The sequence below is a fragment of the Nansenia antarctica genome (genome assembly GCF_963989245.1).
Source record: "Nansenia antarctica genome assembly, chromosome: 19".
NCBI classification, from domain to species: Eukaryota; Metazoa; Chordata; class Actinopteri; order Argentiniformes; family Microstomatidae; genus Nansenia; species Nansenia antarctica.
Window position 1 is genome coordinate 24,950,652 of NC_137692.1, and position 24,906 is coordinate 24,975,557.

At 45.6% G+C, this 24,906-nt stretch overlaps 1 protein-coding gene across 1 annotated transcript in view; it reads left to right on the forward strand.

The window, feature by feature from the left end:
* tlcd2 (TLC domain containing 2) overlaps positions 1-24,504 on the forward strand; it is a gene marked incomplete at both ends in the record, with an annotated part of 24,889 nt that extends 385 nt beyond the window's left edge. The window contains 3 exons of the mRNA XM_080549200.1: positions 194-276; positions 4,874-4,956; positions 24,115-24,504. Coding sequence (XP_080405326.1) covers positions 194-276; positions 4,874-4,956; positions 24,115-24,504 — 556 coding nt within the window. The remainder of the gene's footprint in view (positions 1-193; positions 277-4,873; positions 4,957-24,114) is intronic.
* Positions 24,505-24,906: the final 402 nt, after the last annotated feature.

A 24,906-nucleotide genomic window follows, 5' to 3' on the forward strand; every position in this document is an offset into this window, starting at 1 on the left:
TACACATTAATACATTATTTACAAAGATGAACTTCCATATTGATATATCTTAACTGGATCTTAACATCCATTTCATAACGTTTTAACTATCTCATTTGTGTGTGTTTTATTTTATTCTTTTGGTGCTTAGTGAGTTTCTTACATAATAAATTATTATGTATTAATAGTCATTTATTATATTTCCCCCCGTTAGCTTTTTCCTTCATCCTCAGATGGCCGAAGATCTGATAGAGACTCACTCTGTGTTCTCACACGCGCTGGTGTCGGTGTCAATCGGTGAGTGCACGCGCTTGGGGGGGGGGGGGGGGGGGGGGCGGGGGGGTTTGGATAGGGGGGGGGGGGGGGGCAGTGGTACAGAGGTGTAGAAATAGGAGTTCGTTCCAGAATGGGTGATCATGGATCCATTCACTGACATGTGATGCATGCAGTGGCCTTCAGTGTGTGTGTGTGTGTGTGTGTGTGTGTGTGTGTGTGTGTGTGTGTGTGTGTGTGTGTGTGTCAGGGTTGCCATAGCACCTCACTATGGCTATCTCAGGTAACAATACATGTATGTGTTGTAACATTGGCTGGCTCAGTAGAGTCAGAATGTTTGTGTGTGTGTGTGTGTGTGTGTGTGTGTGTGTGTGTGTGTGTGTGTGTGTGTGTGTGTGTGTGTGTGTGTGCGCGTGTGTGTGTGTGTGTGTGTGTGTGTGTGTGTGTGTGTGTGCATGTTTCAGTGTGTGCATGTTTCAACCACCCTCCCTAATGATGTGAATTTCCACTTGATTGACATCGACGTGTTGAATTATCGCCAGTTTGACAAGACAATAAACAACAGGACATTCCACTTACAGGTACAACTCCACAGGTGTGAAATACCTGTGTATGTATAGGTGGGAGTCATGGCTTCCTTAATGACTCATTTATAATGAGCCAAAGCTAAGAGACTATTATCCAACACAGCCTTTACGTGTACAACTTAAACTTGTGTACAACTTCCTCTTTTTCTACTCTACGACCTTTCAACTGTCAATGCGTTGTAGAGCCAATGGAACGAGCTCAGTTTAAACGACTGCATGCCGCGCTTCATAAAGCTGCTAATTTATTGGATCTCTGCCAGACAACAAGAATAGAATTCTAGAGAATTCCAAGGATGTTTTGTATTCTCCTAAGAATCCATCCCACCCCTGGATGTTGGCAGAGTTGTCAGTTTGTTAGTGAGAGAATCAATGAGGGGCATTATGGTCCTCCGTCCCAGGCACCAGACCTACCCCATCCCCCGTAGGTCACATGACCTCAGAACGGGCCGGAACAGCGAAAGAAAGCTGCTAATTTATGCAGCCGTCCCCGGTTCAGATGCCATTTGTAACAGAGAAGGGAGTCAGGACTAGGGTAGGGAGTCAGGACTAGGGTAGGAGTCAGGACTAGAGAAGGGAGTCAGGACTAGAGAAGGGAGTCAGGACTAGGGTCGCGTGTCCTCAGGACTAGGGTCGCGCGTCTTCTGGACCCTCCCTCCGACCGTGTGGTGTGACATTAAGCACCAAACACTGTGTTTGTAGGGCCATTTTGGAAAAGTTATGATTTTTGGTAGTTTTGTTTCACCAAACACTGATAGCATTGATGCCTGACTGCAGGGGCATCTATAGCTTCCCATAGACAGACTATGGGAAACTCAAATTCCCCAAAAGTACATGAATAATATATTTACCCAAATTAAATAATCAGGCTACTACTGTGATTATAATCAAAGTGAGTTGATGTGTTCTCACAGTAAGCAGACTGCCTCTACTACAGCTTACTGTTCCTGGTCTTGGCAGGACAGCGATGGGAAGATACCAAGGTTATCACTATGGGTTATCACCCATCTATGGTACACGCAGAGCATGACATTGTCATAAAGTGTCATAAAGTGGCCTGGGGTGGTCCAGTGGTCTAGCACCATGGTCTACAGTGCACACATATGCCCATGTCGGCATGGGTTCGAATCCGGCCCATGCCCTGCTGACATGCCCTCTCCTCCTTACTTTTCTGTCTACCTTCACTATCTCTATCCAATAAAATGAAAAATATGAGTGGGACTGCCCCACTCAGAATTTTTTTCTTCTAATTAAGTGTCATAAGAGGATGTTCATCATCCAAAACATCTTCTGAGAAACCATATTGGCACTCTTAAGCAGACAATAGACGTATTGTTCCTTACAACCCAAACTAGAATTTCCGGTGTGTTCCTGTGTTGCTCTCAGCCAATGTGAAGTCAAGCTGTGTTTGATCGCTCTGTCCATTGGATAGAGCGCAGGGATTGGCTTGGCTTCAGATTGGCTTCAGAGCTACGCTGTCATATTTGAACAGTACTCATTAAACACTATCTCTCTACCTGCATGTGTTATTGTTTATGTTTAAATAACCTAATGTACATCAGTGGAGGTAGAAATCAGAGGACAGGCTCATTGTAATTCATGGAATGGAATATGGAATGGTCTCGAACACACATGCATTCCTTATTCCATTCCGTGGATTACAATGAGCCTGTCCTCCGATTTCTACCTCCACCAGCCTCCCTTGACGTACATATATGTGCAATAGACTACTAAATGTATTATTATGAAACACAACCAGTGTGATAAGACGTCTCTTGGATCATAACCTGTGATTATGTGAAAAGCATTATCTCGCTGTCTAGATTATCTTTATTAGATTAGCCTTATCTAGCTGTCTAGATTAGATATTAGATTAGCCTTATCTTAAAAAGGCTTTCTTTTAGTGTGACTTCACTATTTATCAGGAGTCAATCTATGGACCCTACTCAAAACTGGGAAGGACTTGTTAGGATAAAGCTAAAAAGTACATTTGTTATGTGTTGCAGGAATGCCAGTATTATCAGATAATCATTAAGACAAAACATTGTGTTGAATCCATTTGGATTGTTTATTTATTAATTAATTGCATACATTACATTACATTACATTACATTACATTATCCTCATTGGAATAATTAGGTTTAATTTACTCGATGTTTCACCTTTTACAATTGTCATGTGTACCTAGGTGTGTAGGCCTAGCAGGTATCAATGATGTCAAAGTCATCACAGTATTCAAGTTCACTCTACGGTCTAAAGCCCAATGCACACGGCGTGCGATTTTGTCGCACCGCGAATTCGATTCCACTGTTTTGAATGAGACAATGCACACGGCGTGCGATGCGATTTTGTCGCACGACACCATTCGATTCTCCATTCACACCCACACACTTCGGTGGTGTGAATTGAGAATCGAATGTTGTCGTGTGACAAAATCGCACGCCATGTGCATTGGGCTTAAAGTTGGTTCTCAATGCTAAGAAAACCAAATGTATGATCTTTTCCAGAGCTCTCTCCCAGATCTTAGATTCTGTTAACATCCACACCTTAGGAGGAGCCTCAATTAAAAGAGTGTCATCCTATAAGTGCCTGGGTATCTGGGTGGATGACAGGCTCTCTTTTAGAGGACATACTATGAACCTAGTAAAGAAACTAAAGGTTAGGCTGGGTTTTTATAAAGCCTGCCTCAATTTAGCAGCTAGGAAAACGCTTGTTCAGGCTACGTTCTTAAGTGTTCAAGACTATGGGGACATTATACACATGCATGCTGCCTCCTCTACACTTCACCGCCTAGACTCTGTATATCACAGCTCTCTACATTTCATATCCAACTCATTATCCCGTACACAGACACATCACTGTGTACTTTATGACCTGGTCTCCTGGCCTTCATTAAGCCTAAGGAGACAGTATCACTGGTACATCTTTATTTACAAAGCCACACTGGGCAAACTCCCCTCATATCTATGTAATCTCATGTCACTCACCAACAGCTGTTAGGATTTTCGTTCCACTACCAGGTACCCAGGACTCGCTTGGAACTAGGCAAAACAGCTTTCTCTTATTTTGCGCCCTGGTCATGGAATAACCTCCAGAACACACTAGAGCTTAATAACCTGGTCATGGGATAACCTCCATAACACACTAGAGCTTAAGTCTCCCTGAGAGAGTTTAAAGCTCTGATTGGAAATTGTGTGACAGAACTGTGCAATTGAAGATGCTTTTTAAATTATATTTATCTGTTATCTCTTGTCTGTTATTTATTATGTTTTATTCACCAATGTTGTAACTTGTATCTGTACTGGTGTGCTTTCTAGGCCAGGTCTCCCTCGGAAAATAGATTTTAATCTCAAGGGACCCCCTGGTTAAACAAAGGTTAAATAAATGTAAAAAAATAAATAAAAAGTTGTTGTATGTGAAATTCAAAACATAGGGGTTCTAACCAGGCTCCTCCCCCTTTGCCACCCCCACTCTTAACGCCTCATTATTGTATTGCGTCTCCATGGATACGCTCATAGCAGGAGAGACATGTAAAAATAGCTCTCTTAACTGACATCTTGGTTGTAATCCTTTGTGTCGTCATGGAATCAAGTCTCGACAACATGCTTAATATGCCAATGGCTTGTCCATTGAAAAACGCCTTTGATTTGGTCCTCAGCTATTCGGTTGTTAAGTCGTGACGTGTTTCCGGGTCCAAAGTTGGCTGAGGCGCTCTCTTCGAAATGCCTCAGTAATAATAATAATTCGTTATATTTATATAGCGCTTTTCCGAGGCTCAAAGACGCTGACAATAATGGGGAAAACGGGAAAGTGCTGTGTCCCTTGTTGTATGAATAGATCCCAGTCTAAAAAACGATTGAACTGTCATTCTACCGCTGTAGTACACTGGTACTCTGGTGCTTTAGTACACTGGTACTCTGGTGCTGTAGTACACTGGTACTCTGGTGCAGGGAATTTCTGGTTTGGACCCGGAAATTGCTAAATGTCACGTTTGACGTCAGACTTAACAACCGTATATTTTATTTCTATGTTGACAGGTTACTTCATGTATGACTTCCTGGACATGGTGCGGAACCAAAAGATTGTCCAGTCATGGGAGCTCCTCTTTCACCATGTAGTGGTAAGTCAGCAGTTCTCAAACCCCCCCACCATGTGAGTTAGTGTCCCCCTGAATAAATCAAACTAACCTCTATAAGACACATATGTAATACAATGTTTGTGTATTTGACCCTTGTAGCCTTGTAGTGTCGTGGTGTCGTCAAATCCCACCAGTTAGCAAATCTTTGAGGTTATGAGAATACACTTCTTGGACATCATTCTGATATGCTGGTATCAAGTTGTCAAGTTGTTGGGTTCACGGGAAATTAGTCAATTTGGGATCCCTTGTAGTAAGTGGTCCCTCCAACCACAGGGCTAGGATGAAATGACTCTAGCCTCATCCCACAATCTGACCCTCTATCAAGACTAGAATCAAATGGCTCTACCCTCATCTCATAATCTGACCCTCTGTCAGTGGTTTGGTCTTCTGTCTGTCATCTCCAAGCCGATGTGGAAGAACGGGAGATTCACAGCTTGAGAGAGCACCTGAAAAATCTGAATTGCGTGATGCAATCATGTCAGCATGGACCAGAATCTCAAAGGAATGTTTCCAACATCTTGTGGAATTAACGCCACGAAGAATTGAGGCTGCTTTGAGAGCAAAGGGAGGCCCTACCCAGTATTAGTACAGTGTTCCTAATAAAGTGTTCAGTGATTGTATCTCTAAAAAGTTTGCATAACATAACCTTTCAAGGTCTAGAAACATTTATAGAAATGGCCAGCCTGACAAACGTTATACTTTCAGAGCAGAGAATGTAGTTAAGAGCAATCTTCTTCGACGGGGGATTTGCTGTATTTTCAATAAAGTTGTCGGAGCTGCCCTTGACTGGGTTTGTGGAAAAACAAGGAATCATTTTACAGGTTCTCATAAAGACCAGTCGTGTGTACGCTGCCCCAGCAGTTGGCCATGACATTTGGAAATATTGAAGTTGTTAATATTCGGGTGATGGTAGATAAAGTACAAGACTCTGCATACAGTACAGAGTACAGTAATGATTGTCTTTTATAAAAACAGCATGTAACATGTAGATAATTGTAGTGATGGAAGATTAAACTAGATGTTTATTAACTCAACTTCAACAGCAGAATGATGTTTTCGTAGGTGGCCGGTGCTACACTGTAGTGTTTACTGTTTCCCTGCGCTGCTGATTGCTCTCATCCCTCTCTCGTTAAGCAGAATTGAGTTTAAGCTTATTAAAGTGGAGGTCATAAAGTGGCCGTCCTGGCGAGGAGGCGGATGTCACTCACTAACACTGCTATTCGGACGGCAGCCTGCTGCGCTTCTGTCACGTCTGCGGCCCAGGGGAGGCTGGTGGAGGTAGAAATCGGAGGATGGGCTCATTGTAACGGAATGAGTAAGGGTGTCACACACACGTGTTTGAGGTCGTCCATTCCGTCTGATCTATACCTCCACCAGCCGCTCCGGTCGCAGCCCTCTCCCACTGTCTTATCCATCGCCCTTCTAGAAGCTTCTACCTGACTACCAAACTACTGGACTGTCACTTAGAAATTTGTGACGTTAGAATTATAAGGTTCTATCTAAATGTTTGTCAAAATTGAGTTTTTTACATCATCTGATCCATTAGGTGTTTATTAATGCCTGTGTGGTGCTATTTTTAAAATGTTGACATTTTTTGTTAGTAATTCATAAAATACAAAGGTTCCATCTCACAGAACATAATGGAATGTAAGAACTTTGACGCTCAATATATACAGTATATCTCTGAACTGCCCTAAACGGAGATAGAACCTTATCATTCTAAACGGAGATAGAACCTTATCATTCTAAACGGAGATAGAACCTTATCATTCTAAACTGAGATAGAACCTTATCATTCTAAGCTCACAACTTGCTTGGACTTCGCAAGGCTTACGTAGGACGTGGTGACCAATCCATATCTGGTCTCTGTCTCTGGTGTCCAGCTTCCCCTCTCCTCTTCTGTTACCTGGGCTCTTTTCCGCAGAGCCTGATAGTCCTGCTCACGTAGACGTGTCTTTCTCTGTCCGCGGCCCTCCCTATCTGTTTCCTGTCTTTGTCATCATCTTAGCATATGTCAGCTGCCTCCACCACCACTGCATACACTACTGGCACCCACTGACGCAGCGCAGCCTAATATGGCCACAGTGCAGCCATCAGGGCTGAGTGTGAAGAATGTTTGCCATACCATAATACTCTACGCTCTACTGTGCTCTCCTCTGCTCCTTCAGTCCTAAACCACAACCTCACTCTCCTTGCTCTCATTAATAATAATAATAATAATAATAATAATAATAATAATACATTTTATTTATGGGCGCCTTTCAAGGCTCTCAAGGACACCTTACAAAACAGTTTAAAACCAACAAAGCAAAATGAGATAAAAACATCAATGAGGTTAGTATCATTTGTGAATTAGTGTCCCTTCTCCTCTCACAAACTACTTAGAAGATGTCTCTAGGCCTGGAGAAGTTAGTACTGGATATATTTGCCAGCTACATTTTCCAGGGATGTTAAAGCTCCCCAGAAGACATTCCTATGTTGGCCTGGGTACTGTCTGTGGGTTGAGAGAGAGAGAGAGAGAGGGAGAGAGAGAGAGAGAGAGAGAGAGAGAGAGAGAGAGAGAGGGAGAGAGAGAGAGAGAGAGAGAGAGAGAGAGGGAGAGAGAGGGAGAGAGAGAGAGGGAGAGAGAGAGGGAGAGAGAGAGGGAGAGAGAGAGGGAGAGAGAGAGAGAGAGAAGAGAGAGAGAGAGAGAGAGAATTTCCATTCAATGTAGAGATGGAGAGATAGGCTTTGGAGAACAGTGGAGGAGACGGTAGTAAGAGGGTGTTGTCAAAGTCAAGGTCAAAGTCTATATGAGAGCAAACACATTTCATTCAATGCACAGCATGCTTGTGCAAATCCACGAATGCGCACATACACACACACACACACACACACACACACACACACACACCACCATGACCATGAACCAGAACATTACATATGGGTGGTTTCCATGCCGAGTTGAAAGAAAAGAGAGAGAGAGAGGGAGCCCCCTTTCTCTTTCCCTCCTCAGTGTGTTTCCAGACAGAAGCAAGGACATCTGGTCTCCACATGACCCACCCCCTGTATCCACACACACACACACACACACACACACACACACACACACACACACCACACACACATGTACTCTCCCTCCAATTCCTTTATAGGGTCCTTTGTAGGGCCCCCCTCTTAGATCCAGTGAACCCTTCAACAACAACGAAACCTTGCTCCGCCCCCCAGTCTTCCTTGCCCCCCCCCCTTCATTTCCATACCCTTACACACACACACACACACACACACACACACACACACACACACACACACACTCTCACTCCGTCTCCATATCCCGTACACCCACACAATGAAAACACCTCCCCATCCCCCTTGAATCCCCTCACACAGAACAGCCTCCGCCCACGCACATGGCAGCCGGCCAATCAGAGGCTCCCTTGGCTGTATGTATGGAATGGCCGCCATGTTTGTGTGATGTACAGCTTCCATCCTCTGGTAGACTCCCCCCACACCCTTCCATGCTGTATGTGTGTAGGACCTTACCATTTTCCACGTTGATTAAACCAGCCCCTTATCTGGCCTCTTCTAGAGTGCAAGCATGTCTATTTTCCTTGGAAACCTGAAAAGCTCAACGGTGTACATTGAGCATTAACGCAACATACTCATGCACTGTAGTACATTTCATAGATAATAATAATAATAATAACAACAACTTTATTTGTATAGCGCTTTTCCTGCAAACGTTGCAGCTCAAAGTGCTTTAATCATTATATCATCTTAATTTAATTATTTTGTAACTTAAATGCAATATTAAAAGGATGGGTTTTTATCATCTTAATTTAATTATTTAGTCATTAAAGGCAATATTATGCAATAGATGACAAATCCTTTCCCAAGGTCAAAAATGTAACGATCGACAAGTCGAATCTAATTTGAGTACGTTTTGAAGGTCTTTACAAGTACCTAGGAGCACAGAAACTAAAGGCAACATAGTTGAGTGGGTTTGTTTGTGTTCATTTCTACATTACTACTTTCAAAATGATGAAGTCATAACATAACCAGGTTGGGCAGGAAAGGCCCACGGTGGTCTATGTGAGTTATTGACATGGAAACCTGGAATGCAGTTTCTCCGGGAACCCCTGTACTGTACACTATGTGAGGGAGGAGACCAGACTCTGAGTCAATACAAGCTGAGGATTGAAGGCGCTGTGATTGAGGGTGTTTTATTTGTTTTGTTTCATTGTTAAATGCCCCACCCAGAGAGAGGGGGGGGGGAGAGGGAGGGAGGGAGGGGAGGGAGGGAGAGGGAGGGAGGGGGAGGGAGAGGGAGGGAGGGGGGGAGGGAGGGAGAGGGAGGGAGAGGGAGGGAGGGAGGGAGAGGGAGAGGGAGGGAGGGAGAGGGAGGGAGAGGGAGAGGGAGGGAGAGAGAGGGAGGGAGAGAGGAGGAAGGAGGGAGAGGGAGGGGGGAGGGAGGGAGGGAGAGGAGGGAGGGAGGGAGGGAGGGGAGAAACAAACCTGCCTTGGCTAAGGGCCAGTTAGATACCTCTGTGTATTCCTAGGAATGTAGATGTATAGCGGTGGAGGGTGTGTGTGTGTGTGTGTGTGTGTGTGTGTGTGTGTGTGTGTGTGTGTATGTATATGTGTGTATATATATATAGTTTTGAAAGAGGCTGGGCTATCCTGGGACACTCAGACTATCCCAGAATCCATAATGTGAAAAGGGGTTGTGTGTGTGTGCGCTTGTGCATGGTGCAAGAATTGTGGTTGAACACACAACCTCAAAAACAAACGTTTTTATATAGTGTCGTGTTCATAACATGTTCTACCAATGAAAATAGTATAATTGTACACAATATGTCAATTATATTTTATTACCAATAGAAAACATTGGGCTTCAGAATGTGTGCAACTTGTCATGCTAGTTATCAGTGAGTCATTTAAAACAGACAGAACACAATTCACAGTTACACACCAATCGCCTGGCAACCATCAGTGATGGAAAACACACTTCGTGAGCTTAGAATGATAAGGTTCTATCTCCGTCTAGAATGATAAGGTTCTATCTCCGTTTAGAATGATAAGGTTCTATCTCCATTTAGAATTATAAGGTTCTATCTCCGTTTAGGGCAGTTCAGAGATATTGAGGGTCAAAGTTTTTACATTCCATTATGTTCTGTGAGATGGAACCTTTGTATTTTATTAATTACTAACTAAAAAAGTTAAGCATTTTTAAAATAACACCACACAGGCATTAATAAACACCTAATGGATCAGATTATGTAAAAAACTCAATTTTGACAAAAATGGAGATAGAACCTTATCATTCTAAGCTCACGAGTTGTATAATGAATAATGAATATATTATATATATATATACTGTATATATATAATGAATAATGATGAATACATTAGTAATGTGTCAGGACCTCACTCAACGCACTTCAAAGCAATGTTTTTTCTTTCAACTCGGCATGGAAACCACCCATATGTAATCTTCTGGTTCATGGTCATGGTGGTGTGTGTGTGTGTGTGTGTGTGTGTGTGTGTGTGTGTGTGTGTGTGTGTGTGTGTGTGTGTGTGTGTGTGGATTTGTGGATTTGCACAAGCATGCTGTGCATTGAATGAAATGTGTTTGCTCTCATATAGACTTTGACCTTGACTTTGACAACACCCCTCTTACTACCGTCTCCTCCACTGTTCTCCAAAGCCTATCTCTCCATCTCTACAATGAATGGAAATGCTCTCTCTCTCTGTCTCTCTCTGTCTCTCTCTGTCTCTCTCTGTCTCTCTCTTTCTCTCTCTCTCTGTCTCTCTCTCTCTCTCTCTGTCTCTCTCTCTGTCTCTCTCTCTCTCTCTCTCTCTCTCTCTCTCTCTCTCTCTCTCTCTCTCTCTCTCTCTCTCTCTCTCTCTCTCTCTCTCTCTCTCTCTCTCTCTCTCTCTCTCTCTCTCTCTACACCGACTGACCAACTGACTGGAGTCAATTATTGAGCTGTTGCTATCAGGGCAGTGACAGCAACACATCATGTGATAGGATGCCTAGAGGGAGTGGTGCTGGGAGAGGTTTGTATTTGGAATGGGGTTGTAGGCTGTTGCACTGGTTGTTCACTGTCAGTCAAGCCAGTCTGGAATGCACAAAGATCAGCACTCGGCCTGTCTGCGGGAGCCGACCAAACCAAAACCGATTACGCAACAGAAACCATCACAGTTTCTGCCTGGGTGTGAATGTGTTTTTTAGATTTTTTTTCTCTCTCTACCTCCACCAGCCTCCCCTGGTACAACCTGATGTGCAGATGAGAGAATATTTCACTGGGAGGGAGGGAGGGAGCCTGAGTACTGTCTGTTTATGCGTTCCTGTTATATTTAGAGCCCTGAAGAATGGTCGGGATGTTACCGGCCTCTCACTCCCTCTGTGCCATGGCGCTCTGTTTACGTTACCCATGGTGCACTGGGAGTTCAGGCCTCAAAGACTGTTGACCTTTGACCTTTGAGCCTGCTGTTTGAAACATTCTATTTGACCACTACTCAAGGTCAAATGGAAGTTACCGTACTTCCCCACAGAGGGGAGGCTGGTGGAGGTAGAAATTGAAGGCCAGGCTCATTGTACTACTTGCAACGGAATGAGGAATGGTATCGTGATCAAACACGTGTTCATTACATTGAGCCCGTCCTCTGATTTCTACCGCCGCCAGCCTCCCCTGCCCCACATCTAGGACCTAGGGTTTGTTAAACCATGGTGGGGAGAAAAAATATAAAATATCTGACCTTCAGCAGTGGTTAGAGGCAACGAAGGCTGCTTCCCGTGCCTTTCACCCCGTGTGCCGTCATATCCACCTGTCCGTCATATTCACCTGTCCGCAACTGTCAAGCCCCCTAGTGCCTCATCCCATTGACTTCCTCTTTCTTTTCTTTATTACCGCTCATTCTGTCTATCCTGTAGAACAGGCTCACCAAGACGGACTCTTTCAAGTGTCCCCTTCCCTGAAGCAGCATCAGGCGTATTACTACACCTAGGGGAACTAGCTTGTAGGTGTGACAGTGTCTAACCCTCAGGGCTCAGCAGTGTCACTTCAGCACCCCACTGGGTCAACGTATTTGCTCTCCCTTGAGGCAGTATGTTGTTGTTCCTCTGCCTTCGAGGGGAACACCTGCAACTTTGGGAAATATGTGCTCAGCCTCTCTGACTTCTTCGGCGTATGGGTTGTCGTTTTCCTCTCCACTCCACCAGGCTCGGGGCCGAGGGGCTACCCTTTTACCACCCCGAGACCTGGTTGAGGGGCTCACCCGGGCTATATTTCTGGACACCCCTCCCCAACCCACCTCTCTGACTCAGTGGAGGACTGTTCAAGTTCAAGTTCAAGTTTATTGTCATATGTATTAAAACAATGACATTCTTCAGCCTCGTCTCTCTCTGTAGTATCACACACAAACAAACATAGTCCACAATACAAACAACACAACAACACAGTACAAGGTGCTTAGTTCAGGGTGTAAAGTGCCAAGTGCAGTGCGCATTTGTGCATTTGTGCAGTGCCCTAACCCTCAGAAAGTACAGTCTCTGCTGACTGGCTGGCTGTCTGCCTCTACGAGGACGCAGCGGTTGCTCTGTTCGGTCACAGCTGCTCTTCACTGTCCTGGCTCCCCGGTGGTGGAACGAGCTTCCCACTGCTGTCAGGACTGCAGAGCCACTACCTTCCAACGTAGACTGAAGACCCATGTCTTCAGGCTACATCTTGACTGTCCTTCCTAAAGACCTCTTCACCCCCCACCCACTACCCTTCTGTACAGTTCTTCTAGTGTAAAAAAAAAGTCTTAGATTTTTTTCTCTTTTTTTCTTAGGATGACTGATGGATAGATATGTCTTAACAGTGGTGGACTCAGGCTGTTTGAAGGGCAGGGGGGGCAAAAAGAAAAAAAGTGCACCTACTGCACAACATGGGACCCCATCAGTGCACATGGTCAAGTTTAGACCATTGGAAGGGCAGCCAATAGGGCACATCCTCTAATTTTGCCACTCAAAAGGGCACTTTAGTGCGACGTTTTTCAACTGTGGGGGCACATGGTCAAGTTTAGACCATTGGAGGGGCACCAATAGGGCACATCCTCTCATTTTCGCCACTCAAAAGGGCATTTTTGACACTCAAAAGGGCACTTAAGAGAGACGTTTTTCAACCGTGGGGGCACCAGGAGGGGCGGTCGCCCCCCTCTGCCCCCCCCTGTGTCTGCCAGTGCTGATGGATAGATACGTCTTAAACATGTGCTGGCTGGCTGAATGTAGCTTTGATCTAGGCCCCTAGGTGTGTTCAGTATCAGCCATTGTGGATCTGCCTCTCTCTCTGTGCCTCTGCTTGTCTGCCCCCATCTCCTCCACACCGTATCAGTGTCTGTCATCCTGGATCTGGCTCTGGGATCTTTCTGCCATTTCGGAACTAAAGGGAGATGAAATGAGGTAGGACCCGGGCAGCATTCAACCAATGACAGGGAGGCTCTGCTTTGCTTGGGTTTTGCAAGATAAAGTATGATACGGGTAGATGCACGATTGGGGGAAAAAGAAAAATGGAAAAAATGGTCGTTGAGACCAGTGGTGTACCGTAGTCTAGGTGATACGCAGGACTACGCCGTATACCCACTAGGAAAGGCCAAGGATTTCCATATACCCACTTAAAAATATGTGAGGATACGTAACAGCGTTTTGTGACAGAACTTTTACACTTTGACACTCATTCATAAAATTCACCCCGTCTGTGTTACGAAGCTTGACTTTTGGATCATTGGGACTGACTATAGCGTCATATACCATCAACGGGGGGAGATGCGACATGAAATATGTCAAAATGCAGCACTATCATGCACAGATCAGTATAATAACATGTAATGTTGGCTATATAGACAGGGAGCGCAGATTTATTTTTATGGCGTTCCGAAATGAACGATATGAGGCTGGGAGGGAAAAATCACAGTATACCCACTAGAAAACACTAGACTACACCACTGGTTGAGACATAAACTTCGTCACAATGTTTGTTCCTGCACCGCTAACGTTTTAGTCTCGTCTCGTTAACAAAAATTAAAATAGATTTAGTCATTTAGGTTTTTATTTTCAAAGATCCATTTTCATCTCGTCAACGTCTCGTCTTCGTCACAGAACAATTGTAATTGACGGCACGAAATTAACTGCCTCCATGCCCCCTATGCCACCCATGCCTGTTCTGCCCCCCACATGCCACCCCATGCCCCCTATGCCCCCTGTGCTGTACAGCTAGTGGGTCCCCTGCCAGCCAGTATTAGCTGCTGTGTGTGTCTGCTGAATGTGTCTGTCTGGGGGAGTTCTAATGGGATTCCACCAGCTCCCCCGCCGCCCCTGAAAGCCCAGCCTTACCCTGGCTTAGCTGGGGGAAGCCTGCTAATGCTGAATCACTCTAATGGCACTGGGCCTGTCTGGTGAAACTATGGGCTAAAGGCTGGAGAAGAGGGGGGGGGGGGGGGGGGGTTGCTGGCTTCAACCCCAGCCAAGGGGGCTCATGGTCAGGCATGGTGTGGGCCCCCCCCCCTCCCTTTATGGTTCACTAACGCCCCCGTGCTATGGGCCTAAATGTACCCCACAATAAAAGCCCTGTGGCTGGTCTGGGGCCAGGTGATGATGGTTCGTGACGTTAGAATTATAAGGTTATATCTACATTTTTGTCAAAATTGAGTTTTTTACATAATCTGATCCATTCGGTGTTTATTATTGTCTGTGTGGTGTTATTTTTAAAATGTTGAAATGTTTTAGTTTTGATTAATAAAATACAAAGGTTCCATCTCACAAAACATAATGGAATGTAAAAACTTGGACGCTCAATATCTCTGAACTACCCTAAACGGAGATAGAACCTTATCATTCTAAGCTGACGGGTTTCCAATAGATGCATCTCCAAAAAGCAAACTGTACATTACACATCTTTAATTAAACGCATTATACATGTGACGTAGTAGCTGCGTTGAGCATTGTTCATGCCTCCATCCAGGCTCCCTGTCTTTGAGATGTTGGGCGGGGTAATGTTGGGGACAGCTACGGTATTTGGGATACTTAGTTTCTACATGATGTGTTTGTAAGACTTTGTACAGTACTTTGTACAGCTGTATTCCATGCTGCGTGTGTGTGTGTTTATGTGTGTGTATGGGTGTGTGTGTGTGTGTGTCTTTCTTACATGTATAGCTTGTGTAAGGTGTTATACAAGTGTTGTACAAGTGCCTTCTAACCCACTACTATCAATGATTACACCTCCTTACAAGGTCAGGCAGGAACTAACATCATAAAGGGATGTAAAAACATCAGTAAAACCAGACTAGGGTCTTTCCAACGTGTATTATAAACCAATGAACAAGACTCAAATGAAAGGTGCACATTTATTACACATGCTAATACTATCTATACTAATACTAATGGCTTAAGTACAGTAGACTTAATGGACAGTCAAGCTTTTTTGAATTCAATTGACAATTGATAGTCAATCAATCTAGGATCAATGTTGAGGTTCACTGCGATGTCCATAACATAACAATCAACCAGAGAAAGCACATGTTAGGTAAAGGAGGTAAACAGAGTAGAGGCGGCCCTGTGTGAGTGTGATGGAGAAGATAAGCTACGTTGAAGATTAGAGGTGTGTGCTGTTTAAGCCCCATCCCTCCCTGTGTGTGTGTGTGTGTGTGTGTGTGTGTGTGTGTGTGTGTCTGTCTTACATGTATAGCTTGTGTAAGGTGTTATAGAAGTGCCTTCTAACCCACTACTATCAATGATTACACCTCCCTACAAGGTCAGGCAGGAACTAACACCATAAAAGGAAGTTAAATAGGGGCAATGAGGGAGTGCACAGGGCACATTAGGGGGGTGTGACCCAAGCCTTGGTGACCCAGAGACCAGGCTGTTTACCTGTGACCCCCCCCCCCTCCTCTCCTCTATATCCTCTCTCTCGTTCTCTCTCGTTCTCTCTCATTTACATCACATTTACATTTATTTATTTTTTTTATTTTTTTTTTCAGATTTTATCCCCTTTTCACCCAATTTGGTAGCCAATTTAACCCAACTTAGCATCCAATTATCCCCTGCCTATTGCGAAGGATCCGCCGCCCGACCCCGTGGCCGGCAGTCCCAGAGGAGGCCGCCAGGCAGACTAGGCTGACTGGCTCCTCGAGCCCAGTACCGTTACTCCAGCACCAGACGGGGGCGGTGTTGCGCGACGGATCCTAGTCCAGAAATACTCCTATCCCACCCTCGGAAGCGGCCGGCCAATATGCCGCTTCCCGTGTGCCTCGGCCATATCTGGATCTGGCGAGCCGGGATACGAACCCCGGCCCCGGTGGGCAGCATGCACTAGCGGCCAGTGCTTAGACCGCTACACCACCGCGGGGCCTCACATTTACATTTTTGCCGTTTAGCAGACGCCTTTATCCAAAGCGACTTACAACAAATACATTTGTCTAAGTAAGTGAATCATCTGTCCATCAGTCACCCATGCTTGGGACAGAGGCCATTGGCAATCAAAAGTGATAATTATTTATTGGAGAGAAACTGTACAGGGGGGTAGAGGGGATGGAGAGGTTTTAGGAGTTTACAGCAGGGTTTCCGTTAGAAAAATTTGCCGTCGGACATCGTGTCCGGGAAGAATTCGATTTACCGGACAAACGTGATATATTCCGGTCATCATATTAAAATATAATAAAAAAAATTTTTTTCAAAATCATATTTTTTTTTTCTCCAAATCTAATATAGCTGTTTGTCGCGGTGATTACTGTTGTGTAGCGGCCTATATATGCCATTTAATGTCTATTTCTCATCCGATACGATTAGATGCGAGCTATATAATATATAATAATATAACATGATTTGACGCATGCGCGCTATGCCATGCGTCAAATCCAGCGCTGAACGGGTCCAGCGCTGAACGGGCGCCTCACTGGGAACTGAACAGACAGCATCGATCAATGAACGGACTCCACATTACGTTAACTGAAGTTTGTTAAATTGTTTGGGATTAATGTGAGTTTTCTATTTTCTCTTTACAGTTTTACCCTTTTTTTTTTTTTAAATCAATAAAACAACGTCATTTCTATAAGTCTCGCTGGTTGGGAAGGCATTTCGTTTAGCTCGGGAGTATGACAATGGGAAGAACATAACTGTTTATTGAGAAACAATTGATAGGCAGTCTGGGATACGTATATAAAGAAATACCACAATGTCTAGATGTATAACATTTTATTGAACAGTAACAGTGCAAGCATGTAGGCTACGGGGAACAGGGATTTTGGTCAGTAGGTCCTTTGTACAGAGGGCGTTTCTCTCCGACAACGCGTTCCCAGGTACCATGGAAGTCATAGGTAGTCCAGCACACTGACAGAGAGACAGACAGACAGACAGACAGACAGACAGACAGACAGTCAGCTTACTTCTACCCTTTTGAGTGGAATTACTCCTTTAATTAGCTGTTAGCCATCTCAAAGCCCCCTGAGCTGCTCGTCAACACTGAGAATAGACCACATTATAGAAACCAAAACACCGTTTTTTAAATCCACAGGGAATAACCGAGAGTGTAAGGAAAGGCACACCCAGCGCTGTCAGTGGTGGGGAGACTTGAAGTGGCTTTGCTTGATTTCCATCACAGATTCAAGGATTGAAACACTGATGAAAATAGGGAGTAATAGTGATGGGATTATCTTAGATTATTTTAGATTAGATTAGATTAGATTAGGTGAGATTCAACTTTATTGTCATTGCAGAGTACAAGTACCAGACAACAAAATGCAGTTTAGCATCTAACCAGAAGTGCAAATAGTGATATAAAAACAAACACTTAACTTTCGGGGAAACTGCTAAAATAAAATAAATTAAATAAATTAAAAAAGAAAGCGACTATTAGCACCGCCGAATGACAACAAACGTATGAGTAATGAGTAAAACAATGTCACTTTTATAGTATGTTGTTTAACTTGCCGTTCGGTCGCCATGGCTCTGGTGTGTGTAGCAGCTTCAGCTAGCTGGCTGGAAACTTCTAGGGGTGCGTTCGTAAACACGCTCTGAGAGCGCCGGAGCGCACGCTGGCTTCGATGTCACAGAGCGACCGAGTCGTTCGATTGGACGAGAGGCGTTCCGCGAGTGCTGATCGGATTTCCAGAGCGTGTTTACGAACGCACCCAGCCAGCTTTAGCGAATTGTATTCAAAGGGAATTATTTTCACCGGACAATATGTCCGACGACTTTTCCATTTGTCGGACTTCACCAAATTTTACCGGACAAAGACCGGCAATTGCCGGTTAACGGAAACCCAGGTTTACAGTTAAGGTGTAGCCTGAAGAGATGGAGGTCTTCAGTCTACAGCTGAAGATGGGGAGTGACTCTACAGTCCTGACAGCCGTGGGAAACTCGTTCCAACAGCGGGGTTCCAGGACGGTGAAAAGTCGTGACCTGGGTAGTGCGACTGCAGCGTTCCCGCAGAGGCGGTGGTGCCAGTCGGCCAGCAGAGGCGGTGGTGCCAGTCGGCCAGCAGAGGCGGTGGTGCCAGTCGGCCAGCAGAGGCGGTGGTGCCAGTCGGCCAGCAGAGGCGGTGGTGCCAGTCGGCCAGCAGAGGTGGAAGGGCGGAGGGGTTTGGGGGGGTGACCATTGCTTGCATGTAGGAGGGGGCAGTTCCCTTTGTTGCCCGGTAGGCGAGCACCAGGGGTCTTGAATCTGATACGAGCTGCTACTGGGAGCCAGTGAAGGGTGTGAAGGAGAGGGGTAATATGGAAGAATTTGGGGAGGTTGAACACCTGACGGGCGGGGACAGCATTCTGGATGAGCTGCAGAGGTCTGGAGGAGGCGGTGAGCCCTGCCCAAAGTGATGTCTGGGAGGAGGTCACCGTAGAGTCCTCTACTGTGATGGAGGAGGCTTGGAGAGGGCAGGAAGGCTTTCCCAGTGAGGAAGAGTAGCTCAGTCTTGTTCAGGTTGAGCTTGAGGTGGTGGGCTGATGACATCCAAGCAGATATGTCTGCAAGACACACAGAGACACGTGTCGCCACCTGTGAGTCAGATGGGGGGAAAGACAGGAAGAGTTGAGTGTCGTCTGCATAGCAGTGGCAGGAGAAACCATGTGGACCAAGGAAATTACAGAGCCAAGATGTTTGGTGTAGAGGGAGAACAGTAAGGGCCCCAAGACTGAGCCCCGGGGGACCCCAGTGGTGAGGGCTCGTGGGGAAGGACAGCGATCTCTCAGAGGAACAGCCCAGCCTCATTAGCTAACAGCAGCCTGGGATTAGGCTTCTGTCAACCTGGTTGATCTCCTTCATCAAGGGAAACATTAGAGAGAGAGAGAGAGAGAGAGAGGAGAGAGAGAGAGAGGAGAGAGAGAGAGAGAGAGAGAGAGAGAGAGAGAGAGAGAGAGAGAGAGAGAGAGAGAGAGAGAGAGAGAGAGAGAGAGAGAGAGAGAGAGAGAGAAGAGAGAGAGAGAGAGAGAGAGAGAGAGAGAGAGAGAGAGAGAGAGAGAGAGAGAGAGAGAGAGAGAGAGAGAGAGAGAGAGAGAGAGAGAGAGAGAGAGAGAGAGAGAGAGAGAGAGAGAGAGAGAGAGAGAGAGAGAGAGAGACTGAGACTGAGACTGAGACTGTCAGGGAGGTACTGTAAGAAGATGTGTGTCCCTGTTTTTTCCAGATATTGACACTAATATTCTGCCCTTTCGCGGACAGTCTACCCCAAAATCAAATCCAAAACATCTGTCACACATGTTCATGTCTGAGATGTTCTAACATCAATGTGTTCTCATCTCAAATCCAGTTGCATAGTAACAATTTGTGACGTTTGAATTATAAGGTTTTTGTCAAAATTGAGTTTTTTACATAATCTGATCCATTAGGTGTTTATTAACACCTGTGTGGTGTTATTTTTAAAATGTTGACATTTTCTAGTTAGTAATTAATAAAATACAAAGGTTCCATCTCACAAAACATAATGGAATGCACAAACTTTGACGCTCAATATCTCTGAACTGCCCTAAACGGAGATAGAACCTTATCATTCTAAACGGAGATAGAACCTTATCATTCTAACGTCTCGAATCACTTTCCCAGATGAAAGAGAGATAAACACCGTCCAAAGTGATGAAATAAGCTTCTTCTGTGTGTGTGTCTCTTGAGAGCAGGCAGGCAAAACAACTTCTAACCACACACACGCACACACACACACACACACACACACACACACAGCCACCCCTGTTAGCTAGAAACTCATGTCAATCATGTAAAAAAATAACGATACAGTCTACGGTATGCAGCCCATACTGCACACAAGAATTGGCCATGGGGAACACAGTGTGTGTGTGTGTGTGTGTGTGTGTGTGTGTGTGTGTGTGTGTGTGTGTGTGTGGTTAGAAGTTGTTTTTGGTGAAGAGACACAGCAGCATCATCATTATGGTGGCTGCCTTCTTGGCCTTCACTCAAAGTGTTAAACTGACATAGCGCCACTGACACCAAGTATTATTGTGTAGCTGTATTTAGCGACTTGTCGGCATCCTGCTTGACAGACTTAAGGACGTGGGATTCACAGAGGAATGTCTGGCATGGTTCAGCAGCTACGACTCTGCCTGTGTACAGGGTGAGAGAGAGAGAGAGAGAGAGAGAGAGAGAGAGAGAGAGAGACCCCTGTCTTGGCTGTGTGGACAATCAGTGCTGGGTGGTCAGTGCTGGGGTCGTCAACTCTGGCCATGTGTCTTTCTGTCTGTGTTTCATCTTTATTGTGTAGTTCAAAAGTGCCATAGTGGTGTTTTCTTGTGGTGATGATGAGGAGGAGGATGGAGAATGTTTGAGTGTTACTCAGCAGTTGTTGTTGTTTCAGGTGTCTGTGGTTCCTGCTGGTCTAGTCTGAGTGGTGTGTGTGTGTGTGTGTGTGTGTGTGTGTGTGTGTGTGTCTGAGTGTGTGTGTGTGTGTGTGTGTGTGTCTGAGTGTGTGTGTGTGCGTGTGTGTGTGTGTGTCTGAGTGGTGTGTGTGTGTGTGTGTCTGAGTGGTGTGTGTGTGTGTGTGTGTGTGTGTGTGTGTCTGAGTGGTGTGTGTGTGTGTGTGTGTGTGTGTGTGTGTGTGTATGTGTGTGTGTGTGTCTGAGTGGTGAGTGTGTGTGTCTGAGTGGTGAGTGTGTGTGTGTGTCTGTGTGTGTATGTGTGTGTGTGTCTGAGTGGTGATGTGTGTGTGTGTGTGTGTCTGAGTGGTGTGTGTGTTTGACGTCTCAGTGTCGACGCAGCAGTGGGTGTCTGGAGCTTCCCTCCACCAGCCCAGCTGTGTCCTGCAGCGCAGTTTGGAAGGGGAGGGGGGAGCTCCTAACCTCGCCCTGGTCCCTGGGGCCACATGGATGTAAACACACACACACACACACACACACACACACACACCTCCCACTGAAGCAACCCACACTCACACAGTCATTGAGAAACCACAAATGTCGCTACAAGTGTGTGTGTATGAATGAATGGACTTTATTGTCATTGCTACAGTACAGGTACCAAACAACGAAATTTAGGAGGGGTGGCTCCCCTGGTGTTAGGAAAGGGAAAAAAAAAACTTAAAAAAAAAAATCACAAGAAGGGAAGGAGCTGGTATAAATAAATAAAGGCTATGTACACTATCCACTATACTATACTGTACAGATAGACGACTAGGGTTGTCATATTGCACAATAGTGTTATTTCACATTTATTTAAAGTGTCGCAGTTTGCAGGCTTGAAATGTACATGTTTGTGCCTCAGCACTACACCTGATTTTTTCAGTCCAGCAGCTGCCATCAATCCGTCCAGACTGTCCAGGGCCCAGAACCTAGGTCTTTGCTGTGTTCAGGGCCTGGATGGCCCTGTGGTAGAAGCTGTTCTTCAGTGTGTGTGTCTTCATGTGTGTGTGTGTGTGTGTGTGTGTGTGTGTGTGTGTGTGTGTGTGTGTGTACGACTGTGTGGCTTAAGATTGGTTTGCATTGTGAAGCTTTTCCCCCTCTGATTATATAGAGTGAGGAACTGTAACACCCTTGTTCATCTAGGTCTGTGTAGAGAGGCTAGGCTAGGCTGAGCGCTACAGCCGTGTGATTGGAGGGTAGTTATTGTGTGGAGGAGGTCAGGTCCTTCTGGTTGGCTGTTAGCAGTAGGATGTTTCGGGTCGGTCACAGGGATTTTCTGCTTCATATTCAGCTACAGTGAACTTATTTGATGACAGCCTTTAACTTGCTGCGCGTACTGATACTGAACTCATAGAGGTAGTTGGTTTTGACTGACTTTGGGGGCCACCAAGTGGTTCTAGTATGCAACTGCAAGCTTTCCCTCCGTTTCCCTCACAGATTTCATTTCATAACCATTATAACCTTGTTGCACCTTTCATCAGAATTACCACGCTGGAGTAAACAAAATGATGACAACTTGCCGAATGATGCAATACATTTACAAGATCATTCAGTATCCTTACATTCAAAGACATGTCGATGAATATGTTACGGTACATGTGGGAAAACTAATGTTAGGGTTAGGTGCTACGTCGACTTGGTACATGCTGGCATGTCTAACCCTAACCCTATCCCTAACCCTACCCCTAACCCTAACCCTAACCGTAGCACCCTAGCACCTAACCCTAACCCTAGTTTTCCCACATGTACCGTAACATACTGTATATATGGCTGATATATGAAGTAAAGGACCATGCTGGTAAAGTGATTGTATCATCTTCAAAAGAATACCATGACAATAGTGGGTTACCATGATAACAGTGGGTTAGGGTCAGTCTGCCTGGGGACAGACATAGGACGTTTGTATCAGAGGCTTCAGAGGAGACTAGTAAATAAAGCTTCTCTCTCTGTCCCTCAGGGGAGCAGCCTCATTAGCTAACAGCATCATGGGATTAGGCCTCCACACACACACACACACACACACACACACACACACACACACAAATAAGGCCTGGGGGGTATTCCATCAACGTCGCTAAGGGAAAATCCAGGCTTATTTTGATCAATCTCGTGAGAGTTAAGTCGTGAGCTTAGGATGATACGGTTCTATCTCCGTTTAGGGTAGTTCAGAGATATTAAGCGTCAACGTTTTTACATTCCATTATGTTTTGTGAGATGGAACCTATGTATTTTATGAATTACTGACTAAAACATTTCAACATTTTAAAAATAACACCACACAGGCATTAATAAACACCTAATGGATCAGATTATTAGAAAATGTTGACAAAAATGGAGATAGAACCTTATAATTCTAACGTCACGAAGTGACGCTGCGTCTCTACCAGTGTAAAGCTGTGGGTCAGAGGGGGTCACAGGATTTGACTGACCTTCGCAGAGCACCATAGCTAATAGGCTGGACGTGACCACAGTCATGAGATCTCACAGCAACAACGTGAGATACTTTAACTCATTCTAACCCATGACTGTCCAGGGAAGACAAGTTGTAGTTGTTGTTGACGGTGGCGGTGGTGATGAGGATTAAAGGTCATCACAAGGTTATTCCCAGTTATGTAGTAAGTCTATTGGGCGTTTGTTGTTTGCTATGTGACCTGTTTTTCTAGTAGCAAAGCAACTAGCCTCCCCCCATCCTCAAATACAATGAAAGACAGCCTAGTTTAGTTTAGTTGACTTAAGTTTATTTATTTATTTAGCACATGATTTAAAAAGAAAAAGAAACAGTGCAAGGAGGGAACGAAGCCCAGAAGGCTTGTACATAGTTCCTCTCCCGTCAACAGCCAAGGTTCAATATATCGTGACGTTAGAATTCTAGGTTCTATCTCCATTCTAGGTTCTATCTCCATTTTTGTCAGAATTGAGTTTTTTACATAATCTGATCCATTAGGTGTTTATTAATGCCTGTGTGGTGTTATTTTTAAAATGTTGAGAAAACCAATCTATCACTAAGAATATTCCACAGGACCAACATGAAATGAATGGCTCATGACGAAATTAGATCATCTTTCAGCCTAACCCCCCCGCCCTCTCTCTCTCTCTCGCTCTCTCTCCCCCCCCCTCCCTCCCTCCCTCTCCCTCCCCCCCTCCCTTCCTCCCCCCCTCCCTCCCTCCCCCCCTCTCTCTCTCCCTCCCCCCCTCCCTCTCCCTCCCCCTCCCTCCCTCCCTCCCTCCCCCCCCTCTCTCCCTCCCTCCCTCCCTCCCCCCCCCCTCTCTCTCCCTCCCTCCCTCCAGGTCATCACCTGTTTCGGCATGTCCGTCCTGACCTCCCGGTACATCGGTTTCGCCGTGGTGGCCCTCCTGGTGGAGATCAACTCTGTGTTCCTCCACCTGCGCCAGCTGCTCCGCATGGCTGACCTGGCACAGAGCACCTTCTACCGGGTGGACAGCATCGTCAACCTGGGCACCTACGTGGTGTTCCGCATCAACACGCTGGCGTGGATGACCCGCTGGCTGGTGCTGAACCGGGACAACGTGCCGCTGCTGACCTACACGGTGGGCAGCGTGGGCATGGCCATCATGACCGCCATGAACATCGTCCTCTTCTACCGCCTGCTGCGGAGCGACTTCCTCAAGGGCAGCGGCACCGCCGCTCGGGAGGGCAAGAAGGAGAAGGAGACGTAGGGGGGGGGGCACACACACACGGACACACACACAGACATACACACACACACGGACACACACGGACATACACACACACACGGACACACACGGACACACAAGGACACACACGGACACACACGGACACACAAGGACACACAAGGACACACAAGGACACGCACGGACACACACGGACACACACGGACACACACGCACACACACGGACACACACACGGACACGGACACAGACACAACCACACACACACATATTTAAGGACAAAAATACATACTTGAGGACACACACACACACACACACACATGGATGCATACACACACCTTGGGGCCCATACCTTACGCCTAATCTCTAGACAAGGAGATGTCGGGTTTAAGACACAAATACATACAGTAGATACACACACGCACACA